Source organism: Triturus cristatus, chromosome 8 (assembly GCF_964204655.1).
Source record: "Triturus cristatus chromosome 8, aTriCri1.1, whole genome shotgun sequence".
Lineage (NCBI taxonomy): Eukaryota > Metazoa > Chordata > Amphibia > Caudata > Salamandridae > Triturus > Triturus cristatus.
The window spans coordinates 439,652,847-439,678,915 of NC_140591.1; the positions used below are offsets into that span (position 1 = coordinate 439,652,847).

General features: G+C 45.5%; 1 protein-coding gene across 3 annotated transcripts in view; it reads left to right on the forward strand.

Annotated features, from left to right (window-relative positions):
- Positions 1 to 26,069, forward strand: part of LRCH1 (leucine rich repeats and calponin homology domain containing 1) — a 633,328-nt gene that overhangs the window by 315,460 nt on the left and 291,799 nt on the right. For all 3 annotated transcript variants that reach the window (XM_085621846.1, XM_085621844.1, XM_085621845.1), the window contains exons 6-7: positions 411 to 541; positions 24,484 to 24,571. In XM_085621846.1, the coding sequence (XP_085477972.1) occupies positions 411 to 541; positions 24,484 to 24,571 (219 nt within the window). The remainder of the gene's footprint in view (positions 1 to 410; positions 542 to 24,483; positions 24,572 to 26,069) is intronic.

Consider the following 26,069-nt stretch of genomic DNA (forward strand, 5'->3'; position numbering starts at 1 on the left):
TTATGTAAATAGTAGATACATAACGATTGTGTGTGTGAATTATCATTTCTTTGTTTTGAGTTGGAAATAATAATTCAGGCCCATTGAAATGCATTAGAATAATACTTATAAAAGCAGAAATTAATATGTAGCATTTAAAAAATATCACCATTTCTCAATCAACATCTTTGTTGTATTACAATTTAGCTAAAGGTAATTTAATTGTGTATATAATAAAAAGTAATGTGCATAGAAGGCAGTGTACATTACTGTTTTAAAACAATGCTTGGTTTTTTTCATCTCTTTGTTGCATGGTGGGAAACTAATTCCTATTTTTGTAATTTCCAAAAATGCCCTATGTTAATTTGCAATAATTTTTCATGTTCAATTTTAGAGAAGGTGACCTAATTGTGTGCTTTTTCCTTTTTCAGATTTGCACGAAAGGTAAAGTGCATATATTCAAATACCTTAGTATGCAGGCATGTCATATTGACAAGACGACAGACCCTCTTTATCTGCATTCTATAGAAAGGTCACATTTACAACAGCATGTAGAAGAAAGGTGAGTTTTAAATGTTCATTGCATCTGCTTCTCTTGCGTATCAAAATGGACAGAAACTTTGGGTGGGTGAGCGAGGGAGGAGGGGTGGTGTGTCTGTGCGCATGTGTGTTTATACTGCGTATTTCTAGTTAGGGCTATGTTGCTGTTTGATGACTCTTCAAGAAACGTTCCAAAATAAATGGTTCTTCTATCGCAGCTCCTTCTTCAGTTTCAGGGTGATCAGTCAAGTGAGGGCTGAGAAGGAGTTTGTAGTGGGGGGAGGGAGGGGGTCCCAAAACATGTTTTCCCTATACAATTTCCCAGAGGAATTTTGAACTGCCCTATGGCCAAAATGGGTGAATAGTATTACAACAAATTTTGCAGAAAGGAAGATCTTTTGCCTAGAAAGCGTTTTTATTGTGATTTAATGTAAATCTATTCAGTCGTTTCTGGGAAATAAATGCTCAAAATTGATAGATATTTCAAGCTGTTGTATTACAGCAGGACAGGCAGACCACAAGATAAGATCTGATTAGCTGCCTCACATCACAAAGATGTTTGGCAGTCATTTTAGGACTCAGGAGTCTGTCCCATGTCCCGAAAATAAAAACATATAGTGGGCAGGGTAGGTCATGGCATGGGGGGAAGGGTGTCCGGTCAATTTCTTAAAAAACAAAATATATATTTGAGGAGGGAGCATGGGTAGGGCTTTTTCCCCCATGGTGGAAGAAGCCCGAGGGCCCATCTCCCTAGAGGCTGGCACAGTAGGTATTAATTTGGAGGAGGCATGCATGGGGCCCCCACCCCAAATTATTTGAAGCCCTTGGGGGGGGTTGGCGCCTGTTTATTGCTGCCGAAGTTCCCATCCCTGAAGTGAAGAAGGAGTGCCATTGTGCATCAACAACCTGCATTGTGGTGTATCACTCCCACTCCCCATCACCTGGGGAGCACACCTCAGCACCCTGCTCGCATGGAGCGGGCACAGAGAATTAAGGTGCCAGTTCCTGCTGCTAGCAAGGTATGTGCTGGCAGGCAATGAGGCTGGGAGGCAGCTTGACAGTGCAGGAGTATCCCCCTTGCACTGACAATACTTAAAAAAAGAACAAGGCAGCGGGTGTCCCAGAACCAAACAAGAAAAATGGTGGCATGAGGCCACAAAACTGGCATTGCTGGAGTGGGCTCCCCGCACTTCAAAACGAAAAGGCTGTGGGTGTTCTAGGTGGGACCTGGGCATCCACAATACACATAAAAAAACAATACAAATAGTTGTGGCCTCACCACCTCAGTATTGTAGGGGTGAGGCTACTCATTTAGTATTGAAGACTCCCTTCCAGGAGCACCCCATAATACCTTGCTTGAACTTTGTAAGAAATATTTGAGTTCTTGTGGTGCCCAAAGGAGGGGCAGGAGCACCACCAACCATTAATGTTTGTGTTGTTGGGGGCTGCAGGGAGTACAGTAGGCCCCCATAAATGCTTTCAAAACACAAAGTCTTCTGAGTCAATTAATGCATGACCCCAGGAGAGCTTACCAACATTTTCAAAGCACTCCCAGCTGGAGCTGTATGCTCTTCAGCTGGAGTGTGGTGGTTCCTACGGCTGCATTTTGTGGCTCGAGGAATATTGCACGTTTATGGTTGTTTTGAATGAAAAATGCTTTAGTTTAAATATTTTTCTGATTAATATTATTGAGCATTGCCATATGTGTGTTAATAAGAAATACATTGCATCAAAGTTTTTGATAGATTATATATGGTAATGTGCCGACTGATGCTCTGGCTGATACCAAGAGGTTTGCGTTTTATATTTTGGTGTTCTGACCCTTTGACAAAGCCTGTTGATCTGCCTTAATTAAAAGGACATCCCTTTGGGCGTGGCAAAGCCGGCGACCAAGATGGGTGCACGGCATTGAAGCTCCGCCGAGCGTCGCCCCAAAATTTACTTAATCGCGCATCTACTGGCCTTACCGTTCTCACTGCACTGATATTTGCCATGATTGCTTGTGCTGACTGCCACACTTCAAACTGCTAGCTCTGATATGGCCTCTGCCTGGAACCTGCCAAAGAGATCTGCCCACCGCAACCTGATGCGGGCTTTGGAGGCCCCGCAGGGACAGGGCCAGGGGTGAGCTTGAGGGTGGGACTGTGGTGTGGCCTGCAGTAATGTCTGCTGTCTCTACACCCGTTGGTTTTGGTTCCGACAGTGCACTCCCGGGGTGTGATTGGCCTGCCAGACGGTGAGACTTGGGTGTAGGGCCTGTGCATGAGATCGCCGCCGGAGCTGCATCACCTGGGGGTTCCCCTCTAGGCTTGTTTCCTGGACGTCCCAGCCAGACTCCCCTTTACTCTGCTGGTGGCGACTGGGGCTGCTGATTTCTGAGGCGAAGGGCCGTGCTGGCTGCTGCTGGGATGGCAGTCTTGGCGTGACCCAGCCTGCCGCCTCTTCCCTGGGCCCACCTAGATTCCTCCATGCAGTGGCACTTGGGGGTAATAGAAGAGGGCTGCCGCACAATCGGCGACTAAGGCTGGGACTTTTCATTGCCAGCCCCACTAGGCTCTGCTCTGCCCTTCCTGGGCTGGGCTGGGGAACCGTGTGGATCGGGCCTTGGCCCTGATGTTTGGGCTGCCCACTCCTTCTTTATATGTGGATTTTCTGCCTCCTGTGTGCACCGCCTCATGCTGGTGAGAGGTACTTCCTCTTATTGGTACAATCTGTGAGGATGGGGGCTACCTGATCGGTGTGGCTGCCACCTCCTGTGGTTGGGGAACTACCCCCCCAACCCTCCACCCCAGTTGCCAACTACTGGCCTACATTGACACCACTTGTTTTCACCTCTGCTGCCCTTCATGGCTCCTACATCGTTGCTGTACTGCTAGGCACTCTTCTCACAGTGACATGACTTGATGACCAGGTGAATTATTCTATGAACCCTGCTTGGACTGAGTTTTTGTGCCTACAACCTATTGTCACTATTGCTACTGCCTCCGACCTTTTAGGCTGATTGCCCCCCTCTAGCATTGAACCCCGGGCTGTTTCTCCTTGAACTCCTGCGTGGTGCGGTTGACTCAATCACCCTTTTAGGGACTGCGATAACATCTTTGCCTCCACTGCTCTCATGATCTAGTGAACACTGTCTTTCTTACCATTTCAGATTACACTGCCCAAATGGGTCATGGAGATCCTAAGCAGAAGCAACTCACCTTTGAAAATACCAGAACTCCACAAAATCAACATTTGCCCTCCAGTGCAATTGGCACCTCCGACCATACAATAACCGACCCTACCTCTATTATTTCTGAATTACGCTCAGGTTTCAAGGCAATTGACTCTAGATTTGATACTCTAACACATCATCTGGATGACATGACTGAACTCATAGACTGACACAATGCCTGGTGTGAGGGTGCCGAGCGTAGAATTTCAGAGATGGAGGACGGCAATGTTGATGTAATGAAGCGACTTGAACGCGTTGAGCATTTTGAAAACCAAGGTCGCCAAGAAAGAAGATTTAGAGGCGAGGTCCCGCTGTAACAACATACGCATTTCTGGAATACCAGAATCCACCAATACTTGCCTTATGGATGTCTTTGTGGAAGGAACTTTTCGACAGGCAATCCTTCACTGATACCTTTGTGGTTTAGAGGGCGCAACGATCGATTGGTCCACGCCTTGGGGCGCCGACGCTACAGATCAATGCCAGGATTCTTAATTTCAGAGATCGTGGTACAGCTCTACACCAGGCCCGAGACAAGGGCCCACTGCATTATTAGGGCTCAGCGGACTCCCACTTTCTGGACTGTATACCAGTGGTTCAGGAGGCCTGTCTTAAATTCACAGATGTTAAGTGCTCTCTCCAAAAACGTGGCCTCAAATATGGATTGCTTTACCCTGCACAACTCCGTGTTGAACTGGACAGTCAGCACTATGTTTTCAATACCCCTTCAGAGGCTGCACAGTTCTGCAAGAAACACTCACCAGACGGATCCTCTTTCGGTGATGGCTGATGGCGCTGGCGCCTCCGCAGACTGAGCAATCACTTCTCCTGGTGCACTTGAGACCTAGTGGGTCCGTTGTTCCTTTAACAAATGAAAATGTTTGCCCCCACGTTACTGGTCAGTGCATTACTCTCGCCTAATGGGTGTTTGCATTTTGGCCTTTATTTCACAGTTTTTGTTTCCTTATATTGATACCAATATGTTTGTATTTTTGGGTTCTCTAGCTGCTGTTCCTGCTGGGGTGGGAATATTGTTTTTGTTCTCTTAATTGCTGAAGCCATTTCTCTATTGTGGTACATTCCAAACTTGCACTTAAAACACTCGCTTTTATATTGTGTTGTCCTCCAATATTATGCCTCCACCTTACACTGGAGACTCGGTGTTGCAAGGCATGAAATGGAACATCAGAGGTTTGAACAATCCCAAAAAAGGGAAACCGGTCCTTTCCTATTTAAGCCGACACAGGTCCAATTGGCCTTTCTTCAGAAAACACACCTATCGTCCAGACCAGAATGTATTTATGCCTCCTCATTGCATTCCCTCTGGGATTTCTCGCACTATAGCTCCTTACTCACATGGGTATGTATCTCGATACATAGTGGTGCCCCATTCAAGGCAATAGGAAACACATCTGACCCCACGGGTCATTACTTGTTGTTGTTTGGTGAGTTGGTGGGTCAAACTGTGCTCCTTGTCAATGTGTATGCACCAAACACCGACTTCCTGACTTTTTCACTGACCTGTCTTCCCAGATTAGCAATATCAGGCAGACCACATAGTACTGGGAGGTGACCTAAATATTACCTGCCGACCAGAACTTGATTCCACCGGGTCCACGGTGGTCACTAAACCCCGCTGTCTACAAACATTGATGAATCTTCTTGACACGTTCCATCTATCAGATGATTGGCATCATAAATACCCGTGTAAACGAGATTATATTTTCTATTCTGCCCAACACAATGTGTGGACCTGCATTAATCACTGGTACATGTCCCAGGGCCCATTTTTATGGCTTAACAATATTACACACTGTCCCTGCACGCTCTCAGATCATGCTCCTGTACTTTTCGTTCTAACTATATCCACACATGTCTCCATGACCAGTCATTGGCGTTTCCCTGCCAGTGCATTATATGATGCAGTTTTCTGCTAGGAAGTCCAAGAGGCTATCACTGAATTTTTCGCTACTAACACTGTCTTTGTGCAGAAATACTATACCTAGTGGGAGGCCTTTAAGGCTTTTATAAGAGCAACTTGTATCTCATTGCATGCAGGGGTACTTCGCAGTATTCACAATGATCTTCCTAAGGTGGAGGAAAAATTTGCGATTTGGACTCTGGCGGCAGAGCCTCGCCACAATTGCACTATCTTCATGACAGGTCAAAACTGCTGCACAAGTTTTGCAGCGTGAATCTATCTGGATTCACTATGCTGTGCATCATTCCGCCATCTTGTGGTTGGGTCCATTATTCCTCCATCTTGTGGTTGGGTCCGGAATCGTAGTATTTTCAATTTTTTTTTTCTTTTTTTCGTGGCCCAGGTGGGCGGCGACGTCTCACCATTTGGTGTCCTTCGTGACGTCGGCGCGCTTCCTGCGGAAGCTCCCACCTTTGGTCGCCATCTTCAGATTCTTTTTTCCGCCGTTGGGTCTGGATCGTTGCCGAACAGTTCCAGAGTTTTCGAAGAGTAATCAAGCAAAATCAAAGAAAATCAACAAAGTAACAAGTTCAACTACACCGGACTACAGATCAGGTACCCGGAGCGACGAGGGAGAAGTTTTAACGAACAAAACCTCGACATTTGACGGAGAATGCGTTTGCAGGGGGCTCCCTGAGCGCGGGGATGGACAAAACACCATTCAAGTTTTGCACAAATTGCCACCACAACTACGCCCAGAAGGATCAGCATCCAGTCTGCAACCTCTGCCTGCCGCTCGACCACACAAGCGAAGACTGCAACGCCTGATCGGCATTTACACCCAAAACCCTTAGAGTAAGGGAGAGGCAGAGAAGGGCGAACCACAACATGCAGGGACAGGGGCCACCTCCAACGCTATGAGACTTGGGCCTCTCCAGTGGAGAAGAGGACAAAATCGCCGAAGGACCGGAGGACTGCACGGTCGTCGAGGTCCATAAGAAGACGTCGAAGTCCATAAGAAGACGTCGAAGGAGGTAAGGGAGTCGACCCCTAAACGTCCAAGCGACACTCGAAAGAGTGAAGCAAAAGCTCCGAGCGACACTTGTAGAGGTGAAGCTAAGTCCTCGAAAGGAGCTCTACTGCCGAAACACTCGACGAAAGCAACAGCCTCCAGGGACAGTCAACCGAGCGGATCCTTAGAATAGGACTCCCAATCGGCAAAAACCCTCAAAGACGTAGAAGGTTGCCCTCGAGAAGGACACCTCGGCGCCGAGGAAAGAAGGGCCGACGTCGACGGCCTCGAAGAGAACGCTCCAACCCTCGACGCTGAACATGCCGCCGAGATGGAGATGGAGAGGAAGAAGAGGAGGCTCGAGGCCGAAATGGCGAGCATCCTACAGTGGAAAAAGGACTTCGACAAGAAGATGAGCCAATACACCATCCCGCCGAAACCCGCGGTCGAAGTCGAAAGGGACAACAAAGACGCGGAACCGCCGAAAAAGCCCGAACCAGTCGAGGAACTGGGAGAAGACGACTACTATTTCGAGGGAGAAGGCAACGAAGATCTGCAATCCTACCGGGACTCGACGTCCTCGGAGGCACAAGAAGTGGAATGGCAAGACCTTGAAGCAGAATCGCCAGAAGAAGGCGTAGACACTTACCCTAAGAGGCCCTCACCACCAGATGACATAGGGATCTATAACATGGTCGTACAGAAGGCTGCACAGACTTATGGAGTGAAAATGGAGGAGAAGCCCAAGGCAAGTTTCCTCCTGGAAACCCTACTGCCTCAACAGACTAGTAGCCAATTCCTGCCCATGCTCCCTAGTGTGCTGGACCAGGGAAGAGAGGCCTTTAAGGAGCCAGCAGTATGCAAAGCTGTGACACCTAGGACGGAGAAGAAGTACAAACATTCTTCAAAGGACCCTGCATACATCCAAGGGTCAGTGCCAGCCAACTCCATAATTGCAGCAACGGCTAGGAAGAGGGCTAATGGTCCCACAAATGCCGGACCACCTCCAGACAAGGAGAGCAGGAGGATGGATCTCACAGGGAGAAAGGTGGAGAGAAATGCGGCAATACATTGGCGCATCGCAAATTCAAATGCCCTGATCAACAGTCACGCATACCAACACTGGGATGAAGTGGGGCAGCTACTAAAACATCTGCCAGACCAGTACCAACAAAGGGCAGCTCACCTGGTAGAAGAAGGAAAGAACATGGCGAACACATGCCTGATATCGGCATTGGATGCTGCAGAAACTTCGAGCAGGCTAATGCTAATAGGAGTGACTAAGAGAAGACAGGCATGGCTCAGAAGTTCGGGCTTCAAGCCAGAGGTACAAAGTAACATCTTAAATACACCCTTTAATGGAGAGCAACTGTTCGGCACACCAGTGGACGAAAAGTTGACGCAGCTCAAGAAGGACAACGAAACAGCAAGGTCCATGGGAGCGTTGCAGTTCAGAGGAATGAGAAGAGGCACACCCACGAGAAGACCGGGTGTTAGAGGAGGCAACGTGCCTAGCACATTGCACCAAACGTCTCAGCAAAGCTACCAAGGTAACAACCAAGGCCAGCAGCAGCAGCGACAGCAGCAGAACTGGCAGTACCAGCCCCGGGGCAGTCCTTTCAAGGGTGTGAGAACGGAAGAGGACAAACACGAAGAGGAGGCCAGCAGCCCTCCACCAAGTGACTCCAACATGGAACATGCCCCCACCCTAGCAACACCTCGGGGTGGGCGGAAAGATATAAGGAACAACTGCAGCGGAACGTTCCATGGCAAGCAGTACCTTGAATACTCAACACCGGTAGGGGGAAGAATAAGAGACTTCATCCAGGAATGGAGGAAGGTCACATCGGACAAATGGATACTAAACATCATACAATACGAATACTGTATCGAGTTAGAAAAACAGCCTCCGAACAGAAACCAAGATGTAAGACACACTCCGCAAAGGAGCTCTCGCTCTTGCAGCTAGAGGCGCAGGATCTGCTCAGCAAGGAGGCAATAGAGGTGGTACCAAAAAACTAAAGGAACAAAGGGGTTTACTCAACTTACTTCCTTGTGCCAAAGGTGGACGAAACACTAAGACCTATCCTAGATCTATGGTTCCTGAACAAATTCATAAGAACTCAAAGGTTCAAGATGACTTCCCCTACAAGAGGTAATAGCACAAATACAACAAGGGGACTTCATGGCTACTATAGATTTAAAGGATGCATACTTACACAATCTCATCAACCACAAACACAAGAGCCTGCTAAGATTTGTGATCAACCAAAGCCACTACCAGTTCACAGTACTGGCATTCGGCCTGAAATCTGCACCAAGGGTGTTTACAAAATGCCTAGCAGCTGTCGCAGCACACCTGCGAAGGCAAGGAATACACGTATACCCCTATCTCGATGACTGGCTCATAAAGGCCAGTTCGTACAGCCAATGTAAACTGCACATCCAGCAGGTCATACTAACACTGACAAGACTGGGTTTCTCGATCCACTGGCAGAAACCGTCAACAGAACCAGAACAAATCAAGATATTCTTAGGGGCAGAGATCGACACCATACAGGCCAAAGTGTTCCCCAGCAGGAAGAGAACATTGGCGTTACTGAAGGAAACACGTCATTACCGCAAGGGGCAAGTTCTGACAGTGAGGACAGCGAGCAAGCTGATGGGAATGATGGCATCATGCATCCACCTAGTCCCAAATACCCGACTACACATGAGACCATTCCAGGAATGGATCCAGCAGCAATGGTCACAGGCCACAGGGAGTTGGGAAGATCATGTGGTTGTCACACACGCAGTGAATCTGGAAATAGAGTGGTGGAAAAAGGAAAACATATCACAGGGGAAGCCATTCACACAACCAACTCCAACAGTGACCATCACAACGGATGCCTCCCAGCTGTGGTGGGGCGCTCACATGAACAAGCTCAAGGTGAGGGGTCTATGGTTGCAGCAAGATGCGGTCAGTCACATCAACTACTTGGAGCTAAAGACTGTGTTCCTAGCCTTAAAAGCCTTTCAGAAAGAGCTGTACGGGAACAGGGTGTTGGTCCAAACAGACAACACAACACCATGTTCTACATCAACAAACAAGGAGGAACACAATCTGTGGCACTATCAGGGCTAGCACAGGAAATATGGAGATGGGCCATCCCACTAAAAATAGACCTACTAGCAATACACCTCCCGGGGAAGGACAATGTGGAAGCAGACCGACTCAGCAGGCAGACGTCTGCATCACACGAATGGGAGCTCAACCAGCAGGAAATAGAGAAGCTTTTCCAGAAATGGGGTACTCCGCAAATAGACCTATTTGCAACACACCAGAATGCAAAATGCCAACACTTCGTATCCAGACAGCCAGACCATCGGTCCCAAAGGAATGCGTTATGGATAAGTTGGTCAAAGACATTTGCATATGCTTTTCCCCTGATACCACTGATACACAGCGTACTCAGCAAATGCCGAATCAGCGACATGACTCTAATACTGATAGCACCTCAGTGGGCCAGGCAATCCTGGTTCTCACAGATAGTGGAAATGGCACAAGAACCAGCACACAGGTTCCCAATAAAAAAGGACCTGTTAACAGTGCAGAACGGAAGGGTGCTTCACCCAGAACCAGAGGGTCTCAGCCTAGCAGCATGGCTCCTGAAGACCTAGAATTTGAGCACCTAAAACTACCAGCAAGTACTATGGCAGGCCTACCACAAGAAAGTGCTACGTAGCAAAATGGAAAAGGCTCTCCCAATGGTGCATCAAGAAAAAACTACAACGAAAGGTCACAAGGGAATCAACAGTACTAAGGTACTTAACGCACCTGCTACAAAGCAGATTAAGCTACACATCCCTGAGGGTGCACTTGGCAGTGGTAGTGGCCTACACAAGAGGAGAAACAGGGAAAAGTTTCTTCACCTCTCAAGTGGTAAAGAGATTCTTGGAAGGGGCGAAGAGAATAGCCCCCCCTGAAAGAGGATACCAGCACCAGCATGGAACCTCAACGTAGTGCCAACTCAATTGATGAAGGCACCCTTTGAACCTATTCACAAGGCTACACTGCACATGCTCACACTAAAGATGGCCTTCTTAGTGGCTATCACGTCACTACGAAGAGTAAGTGTGAGTTGCAAGCTGTGACACTCCAAGAGCCCTACTTACAAATACACATGGACAGGATTGTAATGAGGACGGACCCACACTTCATGCCAAAGGTGGTGTCTCGGTTCCATATTAATCAAACAATCCAAATACCAAGTTTTTTCCCAAAACCGACCACAAGAACAGAAAGGGCTCTACACACACTAGACGCCAGAAGGGCTGTAATGCTCTATATAGAGAGGACAAAGGAGTGCAGGAACACAAAACAGTTCTTTGTCTCCTTTCCAAGCAGTTTTTTGGGACGACCAGTCACCAAGAATACCATTGCACGATGGATTGCGCAGACTATCCAGCTCTGCCACAAGCAGGCAGGACAACAGTTACAAGGAGCAGCTCAAGCTCACTCAACAAGGAAGAAAGGAGCAACAAAGCGCTACAAAGTCTATGCACAGCATAGTGAATCCATAAAGAGTCACGCTGCAAAACGTATATTTTCTTACCTGTCGGTGTAGTTTTGCAGCTTGAAGACTTTCTGGATTCACTAGCGAACCCACCCTCCTCCGCCAGAAATATGAGACGGGAGGAAAGGGATTTAAAAGAAACAAGACTTTAGAAAGTAACAGGGAAAACGAGATTAACACAAGACAAGAAAAAAGAATCCGAAGATGGCGACCAAAGGTGGGAGCTTCCGCAGGAAGCACGCCTACGTCACGAAGGACACCAAATGGTGGGATGTCGCCGCCCACCTGGGCCACGAAAAAAAAAAAAAAGAGCAAATACTACGATTCCGGACCAAACCACAAGATGGCAGAATAACAGACCCAACTACAAGATGGCAGAATAATGCACAGCATAGCGAATCCAGAAAGTCTTCAAGCTGCAAAACTACACGACAGGTAAGAAACTATACGTTTCACGACCTTGCCAAGCGAGAGGTTGCCTATATGGGGAAATATGCTAGGGCGTGCAGGTATGGTGAAGGTGTGTGCTCCAGTCAAATTTTGGCTTGTTTGCTGCCCCCCCCATATCATGACACATAATTGTCTCACTTACAGCGGCCTGATGGCATGGACATCACTGATGGTGCTACCATCCTTGCAGACTTTACAAACTATTACAAGTCACTTTACGCATCGCGTTTCGGCAACAGCGATGAAGACTACTTGTCTGAAGTTGCTATGGTTTGGCTTGAAACTGGTCAACAGCAATTCTCGCTTCCCCAATCACCTGTGAGGAACTCACAGGCCATAGATGACTTAAGTGGCTTTAAGGCTTCGGGACTAGACGGATTCTCAGGAAATTTTTATAACTCTTACAAATCGCTACTAGTCCCTCATTTGTTAGAAATGTATGCAGAATCTCTTAAGCAGGGTTCCCTCCTTCCAACATTACAGGAAGCTGTCATCCCGTTATTACTTAAACCAAACAAACCTCCTTATCTTTGTAATTCTTATCGCCATTGTCTCTTAGAAATCATGATACAAAATTTTTGGACATTGTATTAGCCACCGGACTCTCTTTATTAACGGACCACATAATCTCCCCTATGCTGTCCGGTTTTGTGCCACTTCCAATAATCTTCATACTCTTTTTGCAGTGATCATCCAGATTTCCCCTACCCTTCCAGTGGCAGTCGCCCTGCTAGATTCCAAAAAGGCATTTGGTTCTCTCGAATGGTCCTTGCTTCATGCCACTTTAGCAAAATTGGGCATCACCAACGGCTTCCGTAATCTGATTTGTTTATTATCCCAGAATCCTTTAGCCCGTCTGCGGCTCTATGGTGCACTCTCAGAACCCTTTCACTTAACGCGAGGCACCCAACAGGGTTGTCTGCTCTCTCCCCATGCATCACCACCTTTATAAGGTTTAAGGAAACAATAAACAGAGAAAGAAAACATGTGTGACAGTGCTGTCTATAAACAGTTTACAAAGTGAGTGCCTTCTAGAAAATTTGGAAAACAGAATTCCATGTGTATTGTAATTAAATGAAGAAAACATAATAATCACATTGGCAATATAAATAATATGGAGTTCATAGACTTCAGTTATATATTGAAAAAAATCAATATCTGATGCTGCAATAAAGAAACTGAGCACAAAAGAATAGCCAAGTGGCCTAACCACTGCAAATAATGGTAAATACCAACATACAGGTAGCCGCATATATACTAAAGGGGTTACAAAGAAGCGCTATAAAAAGCAGTGGAATAAGCGTTCACAAGTCTACACGCGCCTAGCCAAGTAGCATCTCCAGCACTACAAAACAGTGTAATTAGCCATAGGCACATAATCTGATTTGCTCAATAATCACTTGATTTGAAACTGAATTATATCAAAATTAAATAAATATTCAGAGCCATAAAATGCATATAAACGTATACAAATACTCCAAATGTAATCCATCAAACATTACTAGGAAGGCACTCAAACATTGTTGTCATGTTCCAAACGTACAATTCTATCAAACCATGGGCAAAAAATCCAATAAGCATTGTGCAATTGATGAATCATGGTTAAACAAATGGCATATGACTCTGGGAACTACCTTATACGTCGGTCTGAACATGATTTCCAAATCTTTCGATTTGTAAGAACCAAAGAAGGGAAGTAAACAAAATGCCGGCGGCAGTAACAGAAAAAATCCAGGAAAACCAAAATGGATAACTAAGAGAATCAAATCTAGATAAATTATTATACCAAAAGGACTCATGGTAGAGTTTAAAGTCTCCAAAAGAAGAGCTCAGCCGATGTGCACATAAAGCTCCTCATTAACATTCAGGCCTCCAAGAATTTTGCTGTTGAGGAGAATGATGTACTCTGACTCAAGGAGTCTAAGCTTCTTCTGTCTGTCGCCACCGTCTTGTCCAAGAGGTCTTGGTCAGGGTTCTGATTGTGTAACCTGGGCCAATGCCTAGCTACAGTTAGTTCAGGTCGCAATTCTAAATTGCCCTGAGGCACTCCAAAATCCTTTACTCCACAGTGAAAATGGTGCTGCCAATGTATTGGTGACCACGCTGGCATACCAAAACATACACACAGTAATCACTGCTGCAAGTGATAATTTTGTAATGTTGCCTGTTCTCCCTGTGGGTAACTGATATGATTACGTTTTTGCTTCCTTTGTGGGCTTTACACTACCCACACTTATGGAAGCCACATTGTTCCCTCAGTCAGCCCTCTTTCCTACTCTGTGTGCCTGTGCACCAGTATGTCCCTAATCGATTTGGATTTGCAATATGTTACTAAGGGGTGAGGTGTCATTTCCACTCCTATCCCTGGATCAGATTGAACCAGGTGCCAGTGTCTGGTAAGCATGTGTTTAGCGCTTGTAGAATCGCTATTCAATATAGTGATCAGTCTTGCTTTAATCGGTCCCCTTTCCCCTTGTACTTCTAGGTGGGGAGACTATAACTAGATAGTGTGCCTCCCTTTTCGCTAGCAGTTTTATGAATTTTCAAACGATAACCTCGGGCTCTGAATCTGTGGGTCATTCTTTCGCGTTCCTCTTGGAAGGTTTTTGTAGTACTGCAGTTGCGTTTTGCCCTTAAAAATTGCCCACAGGGGATTCTCCATTTGAGTTTTTTGGGTTGGTTGCTGCGTGCATGTAGGACACTGTTTCCTGCTGTACTTTTGTGGAAAAGGCTTGTGTGTATGGACCCATTTATGACCTTAACACATATATCAAGGAAGTCTATCTCAGTTTCATGTATCTCATGGGTAAAAGCGAGATTGTTTGTTCTCCTAGATGTATGGCAAAAGCTTATGTAGCTGATGTTTGGGATTGTCCCAGATAATAAAGATATAATCTTTGCAACACGTCCAAAATGGTATATGTTTGGTCCACTTCTCATTCTTTTCTGTCCACATATGCTGTTGCTTCCACCAAACCTATGAAGATCCCCGCATTACTTGGAGCAAAACAACTGCCGACTGCGGTTCTGACCAACTGTCTGTACCATACATCATTGAATAAAAAAAAGTTGTTCTATAAACAAAAACCCATCATTTCAAATAATATCATTGAGTGGTCATACATTCAGATAAACTTGTCCCTGGAAAAGTGTTTGCATGCTTGGATTCCTAGGTCATGGCTGATACAAGTGTAGAGCAAAACTACATCTGTAGTCACCAGTACATAGCTTGTTTTCCAGGGTATTTCTCCCACCTTAGTAATAAAATTGGTGCTGTCTCTGCAATATGAGGGTACATTTAGTACATAAGGTAGTAAAAAGAAACCCAAATATGTGGAGTTTGTTCCAATAAGCCATTGTTGGCGGAGATGATGGGTCTCCCTGGTGGTCTCTCCCTGTTCTTTTGAACCTTAGGTAACATATAGAAACATGGTGATTCAGGTTTGCTCGCGTATAAGAATTGGTACTCATCTGTGCTCAATTGGCCTTTCCCTCTCCAATCCACCAAAAAGGGGTTGCATTTGTTGATGGTTTATTTGTACTTACCAAAAGTAGTTGTCTCATAACTCTGATGTATTCAACTGCCTGTCTGCCTCTTATAAATATTTGTTGATGTTCCACAGGACCACGTTAACACCCTTATCTGAGGGTTTGATGATCACGCTGTGGTACTTGGTTATAGAGCCTAGGACTGTTCTCTGTCCCTCAGTGCAATTTAAAGCATAGTTATTTTTTGTGGTTCGTCAAATTTTCGTAAAATTATGAGTGAAAACCTTGTGCAAATTGTCAAAACTATAGTGTGGTGTCGTGGGATTACACTTAGATTTTGGTTTAAACTGATTAGGGCTAATTTTATCGGTTTCCAGAATCAAAGAGCATAAAAGATCTCTTTCTGATGCCCAATTGGTTTTCACACACTCCAACTAAGTTAACGTAGCCTACCCCTCAATGTCTCCAAACATAAATCATCAAAATGGGATCGCGAACTAGGATAACCATAGAAACAACAGGAAAATTATTTTTCTTTTCTTTTTTTTCTTTTTTAACTCTTTTTATTAACGTTTAAGCAGGGGAGAGGGTTGACATGTCAGGACGAACTACATTGCCAATCATTAGTACAGCATTGAAAACAACGTGCAGCAGTATGGGATATTCTTTTATTTCTTGTTGCGCAAAAGCTTACATCAGTTTCAATTTATGTATGAATAAAAACACATCAATCTATATTCTACAATAGTCCAGGTTCACAATGGGACAAAAGGATAGACCCAGTTCTAAGAGAGATTGTTCATCTCTACTTGGGGTGTGTGATGATAAGTTAATTGTCAAATGGTTTGCACACATCATTTTCTCCTGGTTTGCCTACTTGATTTCTTATACGGCAAAGTGTTCTTGGCTGTGTCCACCCCTTCGTTCGGTTGCTCTTCTTTTTGCCTTGTCTCCATCTTTTCCTCTGGGCGGTCTCTTGTGTGGCCCTTGGTTTAACTGTAAAAGACGGTATTCATCTAGAGAGATGTAAGGTGAAGTTGACCTTGTTGTTCCTCAAGATCAGATGACTAGGCATCTGAGCCAGATTCAGAAGTGACCAGTTCTTGTTGCCTTAAAACCCCAAGTTGCATAAATTGCCTTGCTGCTCCTTCGAATTTCTTCCCAAAGGTCAAAATGCGACCATTCTCATAGTCTTGTTTGTCATGTACAAACTTGCGACTTTTCTTTAGGTTGATCTCATCTTCATATTTGTCTAGTCTCTTTTCCTGAATTTTCTCACTAAAATGGATCCCTTCCTGTTCTGAATGTTTCTCAAGCAGCTCTTTCACCTTTGCAATCTCATCGCAGGTTTGTTCTAATTCGACTTTTGCCTACTCAGATAATAAACCCATCATGGTTTTACATGTTGACATCATCAATTGCGACAATTCTTCCAGCAATTTGGGGTTTGGATTTTGGTTAGTGGGAGTATATATATGAGAGAGAATCAGAATGCAATTTAATGACCACTTAATTTAGTTCTACACTTATTTATAAACATCTTTAACCTACTGTTTGGGAAATGTTTGTAATAAGGTCTTCAGTGGTAATGATTTTGGTCAAGATTTAGGGATGTTGATGTAAATGGTTTTTGATTTGAGAACTGCTGGGAGGCTGTGAAATTCTTAGCTTCTCAGCTGATCAACTGTAAATCTTTATGAAACCTAAGAAATGTATAATTCTGACCCAGAGTTGGCTTTCTCGGGATCTCAACAAATAGGTATACATAAAAAGATCGGAATATGTTGCTCACCGAAGAATTTCAAACACTTCAGAGATTGCTAAGCTTCATTCCATGCCATGTTAATGGAGCAGCCTTTAGTTTCCCTAAAACACATTTTATTGCATATTGTTGGTCACTTATACAAAACTTCACTAAGCACCTATCATGAGTTTCCTTCAGAAGACTACTTTGTAAGTTCTTCTCTGAAAAAGCTAATTTAGACGGGGTGGTTCATAATTTGAGTCAATTGGGAAAATACACATCATCAAATATTATCTGTGTGTGAAATCAATTCTTTATTTAAAATATTACCACATTTTTAGGAGCAGAAGAGAACCAAATGAGGAAAGGATGACACAAAAATGGAATACAATTAAATGGAACCCTGGATTGGTGTTAGATACCAAGTTTAAAAAAGCAACAATAATAAATTAAGTGAAAGATTAAAATCTAAGAATAAAAATTAAAGCAAGAGATTTAATGGCCAAAATATTTGAACAGCCATAAAAAATAAGTTAATATGTTGCGGTTGAGTATTACACTTACGACATATGAAAATGCACAAACAAAATGGCAAATAATGTAAGTATTGCATACAAAATATGAATTTAAAAATGATTAGCCTAAATTTAAAAACAGATTACTTTGAACGATTTGAAAGTTAATAGAAACACTTGGAAGCATGTGACACTTAAAAGAGAATTTTGGCCCTCATTACGAGTGCCTCAAGGCAAAATCCCAGTTGGAGGAATGAATGGAGGTTGTACGCACACTCTGGAACCAGACTTTATGGCAGATCTGCTTGGGCTGCAGGTAGCCGTTGAACCTACTCCCCATCTGTCTGCCTCCTGTAGCATGGGGCGAGCAGCAAACACTCCCCTCAGCTATAGCTTAAACCACTCTGCCCTCCTGTTGTCACTCCACCTTCAACCACTTCGCGACTGCTCTATAACAGATAACTTGCATATGTATTTACCACCTGCTCTAAACCGGTGGTAAATGTGTGATGATTTGGTCCATTATTTCCCCAGGAGGGATGAGAAACATATGGAGTTGGACCTGTCTTTTGTGGGTTTGCATGCTATTCCCCATTGCGGAGAAATAACTGTTCGTTCCCTGATTTAGGTGTGGGGATACTGCCCGCAATCTGAAATTCAGGCCCTCTTATATTACCTTCTTGAATCATATACTCTGCATTGGTAATCCACCTCATGGTTGGGTTCAGAAGAGTATTTTTAAACACAACTTTTAAATCTACGTCGACTGTAGACTTTGTCAGTATAACTCACTGTGACATGCCACAAAATATGACATCCTTTTTAGATTCTTTTTTCTCGTATGGAGTTTGGAGGTGTTTATTTTAAAAAACACTTTATAAAATCAGGCTTCTTTTCAACAAGGATATAGTCCAATCACAGCAATCTTTCCGAAAAAGAACAAGTAATCTTAGTGTGTAGAATTGTTGTTTCTGAGCTGTTGATAACTGTTGGTATTAGACTAATGTTTAGGAATGGATTTCTTTTCAAGATGTCTTCATTTGCGAACTGATTTTTGGGAAGTCTTTCCAATCAAAAGTAATGTGAGAAATGTTACCTTATTTTCTTGCCCAAATAGATGTAAGTTGAATTTGCATAGGTGCTTGTGAGGGGAGACTTAATTAGATTATGTATATACTCTGCATAGAGAATTTGACTCCATCCAGACTTTTGAAAATTAACTTAAAAGGAGAAAAGGGAGTGAACGCAGAAAGTGTTTTAATACTGATACACCAGAGACCACCATCCTCTTTTGTTTTTTTTGGGCCTCACACTGGAGGCACAAATATAGGGCACAATTCTCCAGCAACACACAATGGGTGGAGGCAGCTGTAATTAGAGAAGTGTTGGACTTACTTTTGTCTTCAGTAGTTTGCGGTAGGCAAATAAGGGAAGAGTTAGAGCCGCCTATAATTAACCATTGTGTAGGAAAGTAATTCTCCAAAATTAGAATTTCATCTATGCTAAGGGTCCTCTTAGTGATTAACCAATATGACACTCTCCTTGGGAAATAATTTTGATGTGAAAGAGGGTATAATACTGCTTGGGAATTTTGTCATGATGATTTAACAGCTTTCCACCATTGGTAATAAGTTTACATGTGACCTTGCCAGGGTCACTGTTTTTATGATCTGGTTTGACAGCACAGCTGTCTGAGAGTGTCAATAGAGTGTCTTTGGCTCCACCCACATTTTGGGAGCTAGGTGTACATGTTTTGATTGGGCAGGCGTTGTGTGCATCATCAGGACTAGTGCCTCCCCTCCACACAGCTGGGATAATTTTGTTTATTTACATCGCTAGCTGAGATTGATCTTGCAGGGGCACCCTCATGCCATGGTAATGCTGTAAAAGTGTCTTAGAAAACTAGATACCTCACAGTGTTTGTGTTTCTCTGACACCAGCACAGGTGGTAAGAGGGCAGTCATTATCCTACATGGAGTTTTAGGTTTGACTTCACAGTGCAACTGTAACCTAACCTTTTAACCTACACTACTATTATTCTACAGTTCTTTGCTTCCACATAAATACTTAATATATATCCATGCTATTTATTTGTAATGCTTTACATTACCATACAACACTCCTTTAAAGCCAGACCTATAGGTATTGCAGATGCTTGTTCTATATCTACCTTGAAATGATAAGACTTTAGCTCTGCTTACCTGGTGCACTTAAAGTCTGAAAGTGCGGACTTTGATTTGGACTGACCCTGTTTTCTATCTCTTTGGAGCGGCTCCTTACCTGTAAATTTGTGGATGAATGAGAAAGCCTAATAGGCAGTTATAGGGAAGTCTTTTAAACTTTTAAATAAATGGTCTGTTTCCGAGGAGAATGACCTGCAGATTTGTAAGAACTTGCTTCTCTTGTGGGAAGCTGCCAGAAAGTTGATTAATTCCGCTCTGCAAATCCAGGTCAACGCTCCTCGAAGATTTCTACTTGAACCCATACACAAAGGTTCATAATTGATTAGACCTGCCACTTGCATCAACATCCGCCACTACTGCAGATTTGTCTCTTCATTGTGGCTTCAACAATGATTTGAGGTGACTCTTGTTTGCCATGTTTTATCAAGTTACCTTTCCTCCTGTATAAAGAGCCCTTCACTTCCTGCAGTCTTCATTCAAATTGTTGCAGTTGTGATGATTCATAGCTCTATTTCTTTGGATTAAATTTTTATTGTTTTTGCACTTGGAGCTTCTTATTCAGACTCCTGTGGATCTTACACTTTATAGATTCTTTTTAGATTTCTACTGTAGAATTGTGTAAATATAAACTTGCTGCTGAATCAACATTACCAAAGATGATCCAAGGATACCTTATTAGAAAACTGATTTTTTTTTGCAGGGTTGGACTTTGGGACCAACTTGGTGGTCGGTCTCCATAAATCTTAAGTAGTGGTGTTGATCTTACTTGTTGATGCTGCACAACTGCCACAGTTTGACAGGAGAAGAACATATCATCAACTCCTTTCAAGATCTGCCTTTCTTGTCCACCTTTGACCCTGTCACAAGGCAGGTCGCTCCCCCCATCCGCCACGCAGCCCCCTGTGGGTTGCACCTCCGTTGCCGCTTTTGCCGCCTGACTGCTCGCTCCCTTTTTTATTCTGTACCCCTGCGCTTGGCTTTCTGTGCCACTTTGTTTTTTTCATTCTGTGCCCCTGTGTTTTGTTTTCTGTACCCCTGTGCTCTGTTGTCCCTTTCCCGCCGTCCTTTCCCGCAGTTTTTTCCCCGGGTTTTCCCCCGCCGCTGAGCCCCTGCGGCCCGCCCCCTTCACTCCCATTTGCCGCCATGCTCCCACCTCCCAGCTGCTCCTCCCTCCCTCTGCCCTCATATGGAGGCCGCGAAGCGGGCGCGCAGCGGACGAGCGCAGCGGGCGCGCCACTGGCGCGCCGAAGGCAAGCCCGTCTGCGCCCGTCCGTGCCTGGACCGCACCCAGCACCAGAACCCCTGGTCCCCGCACCCCCCGCAACACCAGACTGCACTACGACGCAAGCACCCTCCACGCACTCAACTCCAGACGAGACCACCCCTGCTACCGGGCCACCCCGAAACGCACCCAGGGGCCTTTCACCTGCCGGAACTGCAGATTCACCAGCATCCAACCCTCCACACCATCAGCCAGAGAACCCAACCACCGCCCTTGCCCTGAGACCACCCACCGACCCAGACACCGCCGTGACCAACCTCACACAGTGGATCAACGACTGCGCCAACACCCTCGCCCCTCTCAAGACCTCTACAACCAACCACACCAACAAGAAAGCCGCCTGGTTCACCGAGGACCTCCGGATCTCCAAGCACACCTGTCGGAAGCTGGAGAAGAAATGGCTCCACGACCGAACACCAGACAACCACACAGCCCTCAAGAGCGCCACCCGCAGACAGCACCAACTCATCAGGACCGCCAAGAAGACCGCCTTCAAGGACTGCCTAGACAACAACGCACACAACACCAAAGAGCTCTTCAGCATCGTGAAAGAACTCTCCAACCCCAGCTCCAACACCACCGCCATCCCGCCATCTCAAGACCTGTGCGACTCCCTGGCCACCTTCTTCCACCGCAAGATCACCGACATCCACGACAGCTTCAACTCCGACCCCCCCCGCACCTACCACCGAGTGCACCACCCCTGCGACTACCACTCGCACCAGTCACCTGACCGTCTGGTCCAGCGTCAGCGACGAAGACACCATCAAAACCATGAACTCCATCCACTCCGGATCCCCATCGGATCCCTGCCCTCACCACGTCTTCAACAAAGCCAGCGTAACCATCGCGCCCCACCTCCGGAAAACAATCAACTGTTCCTTCGAGACAGCAACCTTCCCAGAAAGCTGGAAGCACGCCGAGATCAACGCCCTTCTGAAGAAGCCCAAGGCGGACCCCAAGGACCTCAAGAACTTCCGGCCCATCTCCCTGCTCCCTTTCCCGGCAAAAGTGACCAAGAAGATTGTCAACAAACAGCTGACCCGCTACCTCGAAGTTAACAGCATCCTGGACCCTTCCCAATCCGGTTTTCGCAGCAACCACAGCACCGAGACCGCCCTCATCGGCGCCACTGATGACATCCGGACCCTGATGGACAAAGGAGAAACAGCCGCCCTCATCCTCCTGGACCTATCAGCAGCCTTTGACACGGTCTGCCACCGCACCCTATCAGCACGCCTCCATGACGCCGGTACCCAAGAGAAGGCCCTGGCCTGGACCGCATCCTTCCTCTCCGGCAGAACCCAGAGCGTCCGCCTCCCACCCTTCCACTCCAAAACCACCGAGATCATCTGCGGCGTCCCACAGGGATCCTCCCTCAGCCCGACGCTGTTCAATATCTACCTGGCACCCCTCGCCCACGTCGCACGACAACACAACCTCAACATCCTCTCCTACGCCGACGACACCCAGCTGATCATATCCCTCACCGAAGATCCCCACACTTCCAAAGCTAACCTCCACAGAGGAATGAAGGCCGTAGCCGACTGGATGAAGGACAGCAGACTGAAGCTGAACTCAGACAAGACGGAGGTCCTCATTCTCGGACCCACCCCATCAGCCTGGGATGACTCTTGGTGGCCCACGTCACTAGGCACAGCCCCAGAACCCACTGACCACGCACGCAACCTGGGGGTCATCCTCGACTCCACTCTCTCCATAACCAGGCAAGTCAACTCCGTCTCCGCGTCCTGCTTCAACACCCTCCGTATGCTCCGCAGGATCTTCAAATGGATCCCCCTCGACACGAGAAAAACCGTTACCCAGGCCCTTATCACCAACAGACTCGACTACGGGAACGCCCTCTACTCAGGAACTACAAACAAGCTCCTGAGACGACTCCCAACGCATCCAGAACGCCTCGGCCCGACTCATCCTCGACGCCCCCCGCCGCAGCCACATCACACTCCACCTGAGAGGCCTGCACTGGCTCCCGGTCAACAAAAGGATCACCTTCAAGCTCCTGATCCACGCACACAAAGCACTGCACAACACCGGACCCACCTACCTCAACAACTGACTCAGCTTCCACACCCCCACCCGAAGCCTCCGCTCAGCCAACCTCGCCCTCGCCACAGTCCCCCGCATCCGAAAAACCACCGGCGGCGGCAGATCCTTCTACCTCGCCGCCAAGACCTGGAACACTCTCCCCACCATCCTACGACAGACCCAGGACCTGCTGGCCTTCAGAAAACTCCTCAAGACCTGGCTCTTTGACCAGTAGCACCCCCCCCCCCCCCCCCCCCCCAGCGCCTTGAGACCCTCTTGGGTATGTAGCGCGCTTTACAAATGCAGTGATTGATTGATTGACCATCATGACTGCATCTTTCAGAAAGAAATGCATTAAAAGAAGACTCTCTCATGGCAATAGGATGAAGAAAACTGAACTAGAGAAAAAAATATTGGGAAAAACAATACAAATGAAACTAGACTCCCTTGAGATTGAACATGTCACTATGGTTAAGCAGGAGGGCCCTCACACAGATGTTAGCCAGACCATTCTCCTGTCTCAAATGGCAGGCATCTATATGGAGTGTCATTAACAGCGAGTATTTTTCAGAATCATGGGCAAAAAGGCTACAAGGGAATTTAATTGTATTAGCCAAGCACCCAATGAAGAAAAGACCAGAAAAAAAGGATTGTTCATTGTTCGTATTTACCAAATGAAACTATAATTAGAAGGTTCACAACTTCTGACAACCTGCTGTTGTGACTGCAGTGCTAGCCAGATGTGTGGTACCTTGAGCAGGGAAGGCCTAAATGGGGAAATTCTCCCAGGTGTAGGCTGGAGGGTCGAGTGAGTAATCTCTTCTCCTTTCTGCCTTAGATTTTACTGTCTTTGTTACTTGGATTTCAGAATCGTCTTCGTTTTACAGCAGGCCCAGCATGATAGGACCTGTTTGACACTTTTGAGAGGCTGGGTGGCTTTAACTGAACTGTAACAAAAAATCATAATTTAACCATTCTTAGACTGCGAGTGCCCTTCTGTATGTCACTCCTGTTTGAAAACGTGCCTCTGGTCTCTGTCTCATTTGTTTTAGGGTAATCACCGCACTTCAGGTCATTACAGATGCTGTCTCCTGATCTGAACTTCCCACCTACAAATCATTGTTTTCTAGTGGGTTAATCTAATTAGATAACTGGAAGTAAAACACCCAGACTGCAATAGGTCATCACACAAAGGTGAGGCACTGAAACAGTCTCCATAATGACCTAGGAGTAGGTGGCCACCCTACATTTGTTTGTGTACTAGGGCATGCAGCTGTGATGATGGGTCAGGACCTGCAAATATTGGATTTACTTTCTAGTTTACATAGTTTGCTCGTGTGCACGTGCAAAGTGACCCCAATTACCACACAAACACCCCTCCACTTAAACCCCCAACCCTTCTGAGATACTTCCTGTCTTGCAGAGTAAAAACGGACAATGTGCAGTTCACAATATACTGGAATTTTAGAGTGTTACTTTTGTCAAAGTATTAAATGTCAAACATATATTGTCAATAATTTAATGATGTGATGTTCTTTACCTTTAGCATTGAAGACATTATTTACCCGGCAAAGAAAGACTCTGATTCAGGAGTTGGCAGCGACAATGGAGACAAACGTTTATCTGCAATTGAGGTAATTAGAAATACTATCCCTCCGTTCGCTGTTTGATGTCTTTGCTTTTCAATAGCATAATGCAAAGCGAGGCCTTGTTTTTCATTGAGACTAGGTCTCTCATTCCAAGCCAGAGGTGTAGGATCCATTTATCTCCCCAATAAATTCAGCACCATGGGGATCGGAATTTATTTGGTGTAATAAACAGCACCTGTTGTGAGATTTTGAGGAATAAAATGCAGTTTGCAATCCTTGAGGCATCAAAATCTGTCTGTTACAGTAAATACTGTCCAGTTTTCCTATGCAAATTTCCAGAAGGTATGAGCTGCCGAAATGTAAAGAATAATGAGGTATAACGTACCCAACAGTGAGCGGTGTGGTAAATCACTTCCAACGAGGAATTCCTACCCCTGTGCAAACAGGGGTCTGTGCAGGGGCTGGAAATCACTGCCCAACTTGGAATCAGGACCATAATGTGCTAGTGTACAGTAACTTGTAAGATTGAACAACTGTCCTGTACCTTAAAGCATCAGTACTTTCTGTGTGCAAGCTGCATTTGTTTTATTTGCACATTCAATAGTCATTGTGATAAAGACATTTTGAATATATTTGTATTCTTGTGACGGGACAGTTGATTTATATAGTGTGAAATTTATGCAGCTCTTAGCCTACCACTTCCACCTCCTTTTGCTGCTGCTGTTCAGCCTAGTGATAGGCTGTCCCATTGGATAGTGTCAGTTTGGGGAACACGCCACTTTGTCTCAACCCATGCCTCTATGTTCTTACTCTTTTTTTCTCCAAGTGCTATCAGACATGGAGAGCAGATGTTACCTCTGTGTTTCCTTGCTTCCTTTATCTTTGTCCTCTTAAGCAGACTGTGTGTTGTTGTTCCTGTTATCACTGCTTCCTGTTCCCATGACCTTTATGTGTGGGTTGTGGGTTATATTCATAGATGTTTCCTTAGGGATCAGATGTAGCGACTTTCCACCAAGTTATGTGAGCATGAAGAATCAGGGAATGCATTTCTTTGCATTCAATCAGTTGGTGAACTGTGATGTGCATGTCTGTGTCCTCTGCCTCATTGATGGATCTGTGTAACTGAACATTGATATGGGATTCTGGGCTATGATGATGCTTGCCAGCTAGAGTGCATATAAGATAAGAACTCCTTAGACTCCCACTGTTGTGTGTAGATTTAGATTCCGTATATAGGTTTCCCGATGTATGCCTTTATATAGGTACAATTCATATTGCCCTTATTTAGGCATAGAAAATCCAGCCCTTATTTAGGCATTGTCCATGCTAACCAAATACAGGCATGGTCTCCTACATCCGTCAATCCACGTCACAACGAGTTCTTGGAAAACCAGCCTCTTAAGCCTTTAGGAATTTCCCTTGCTTGGACATTGATTTCTCCAAGAACTCATTTAGTATGCATGAACATCTATTCCTTAGGGGTTCATTCATGACGTTCCGATGCCCAACTTTTACGTCAATACAGGCATTCCTAAACACCTTC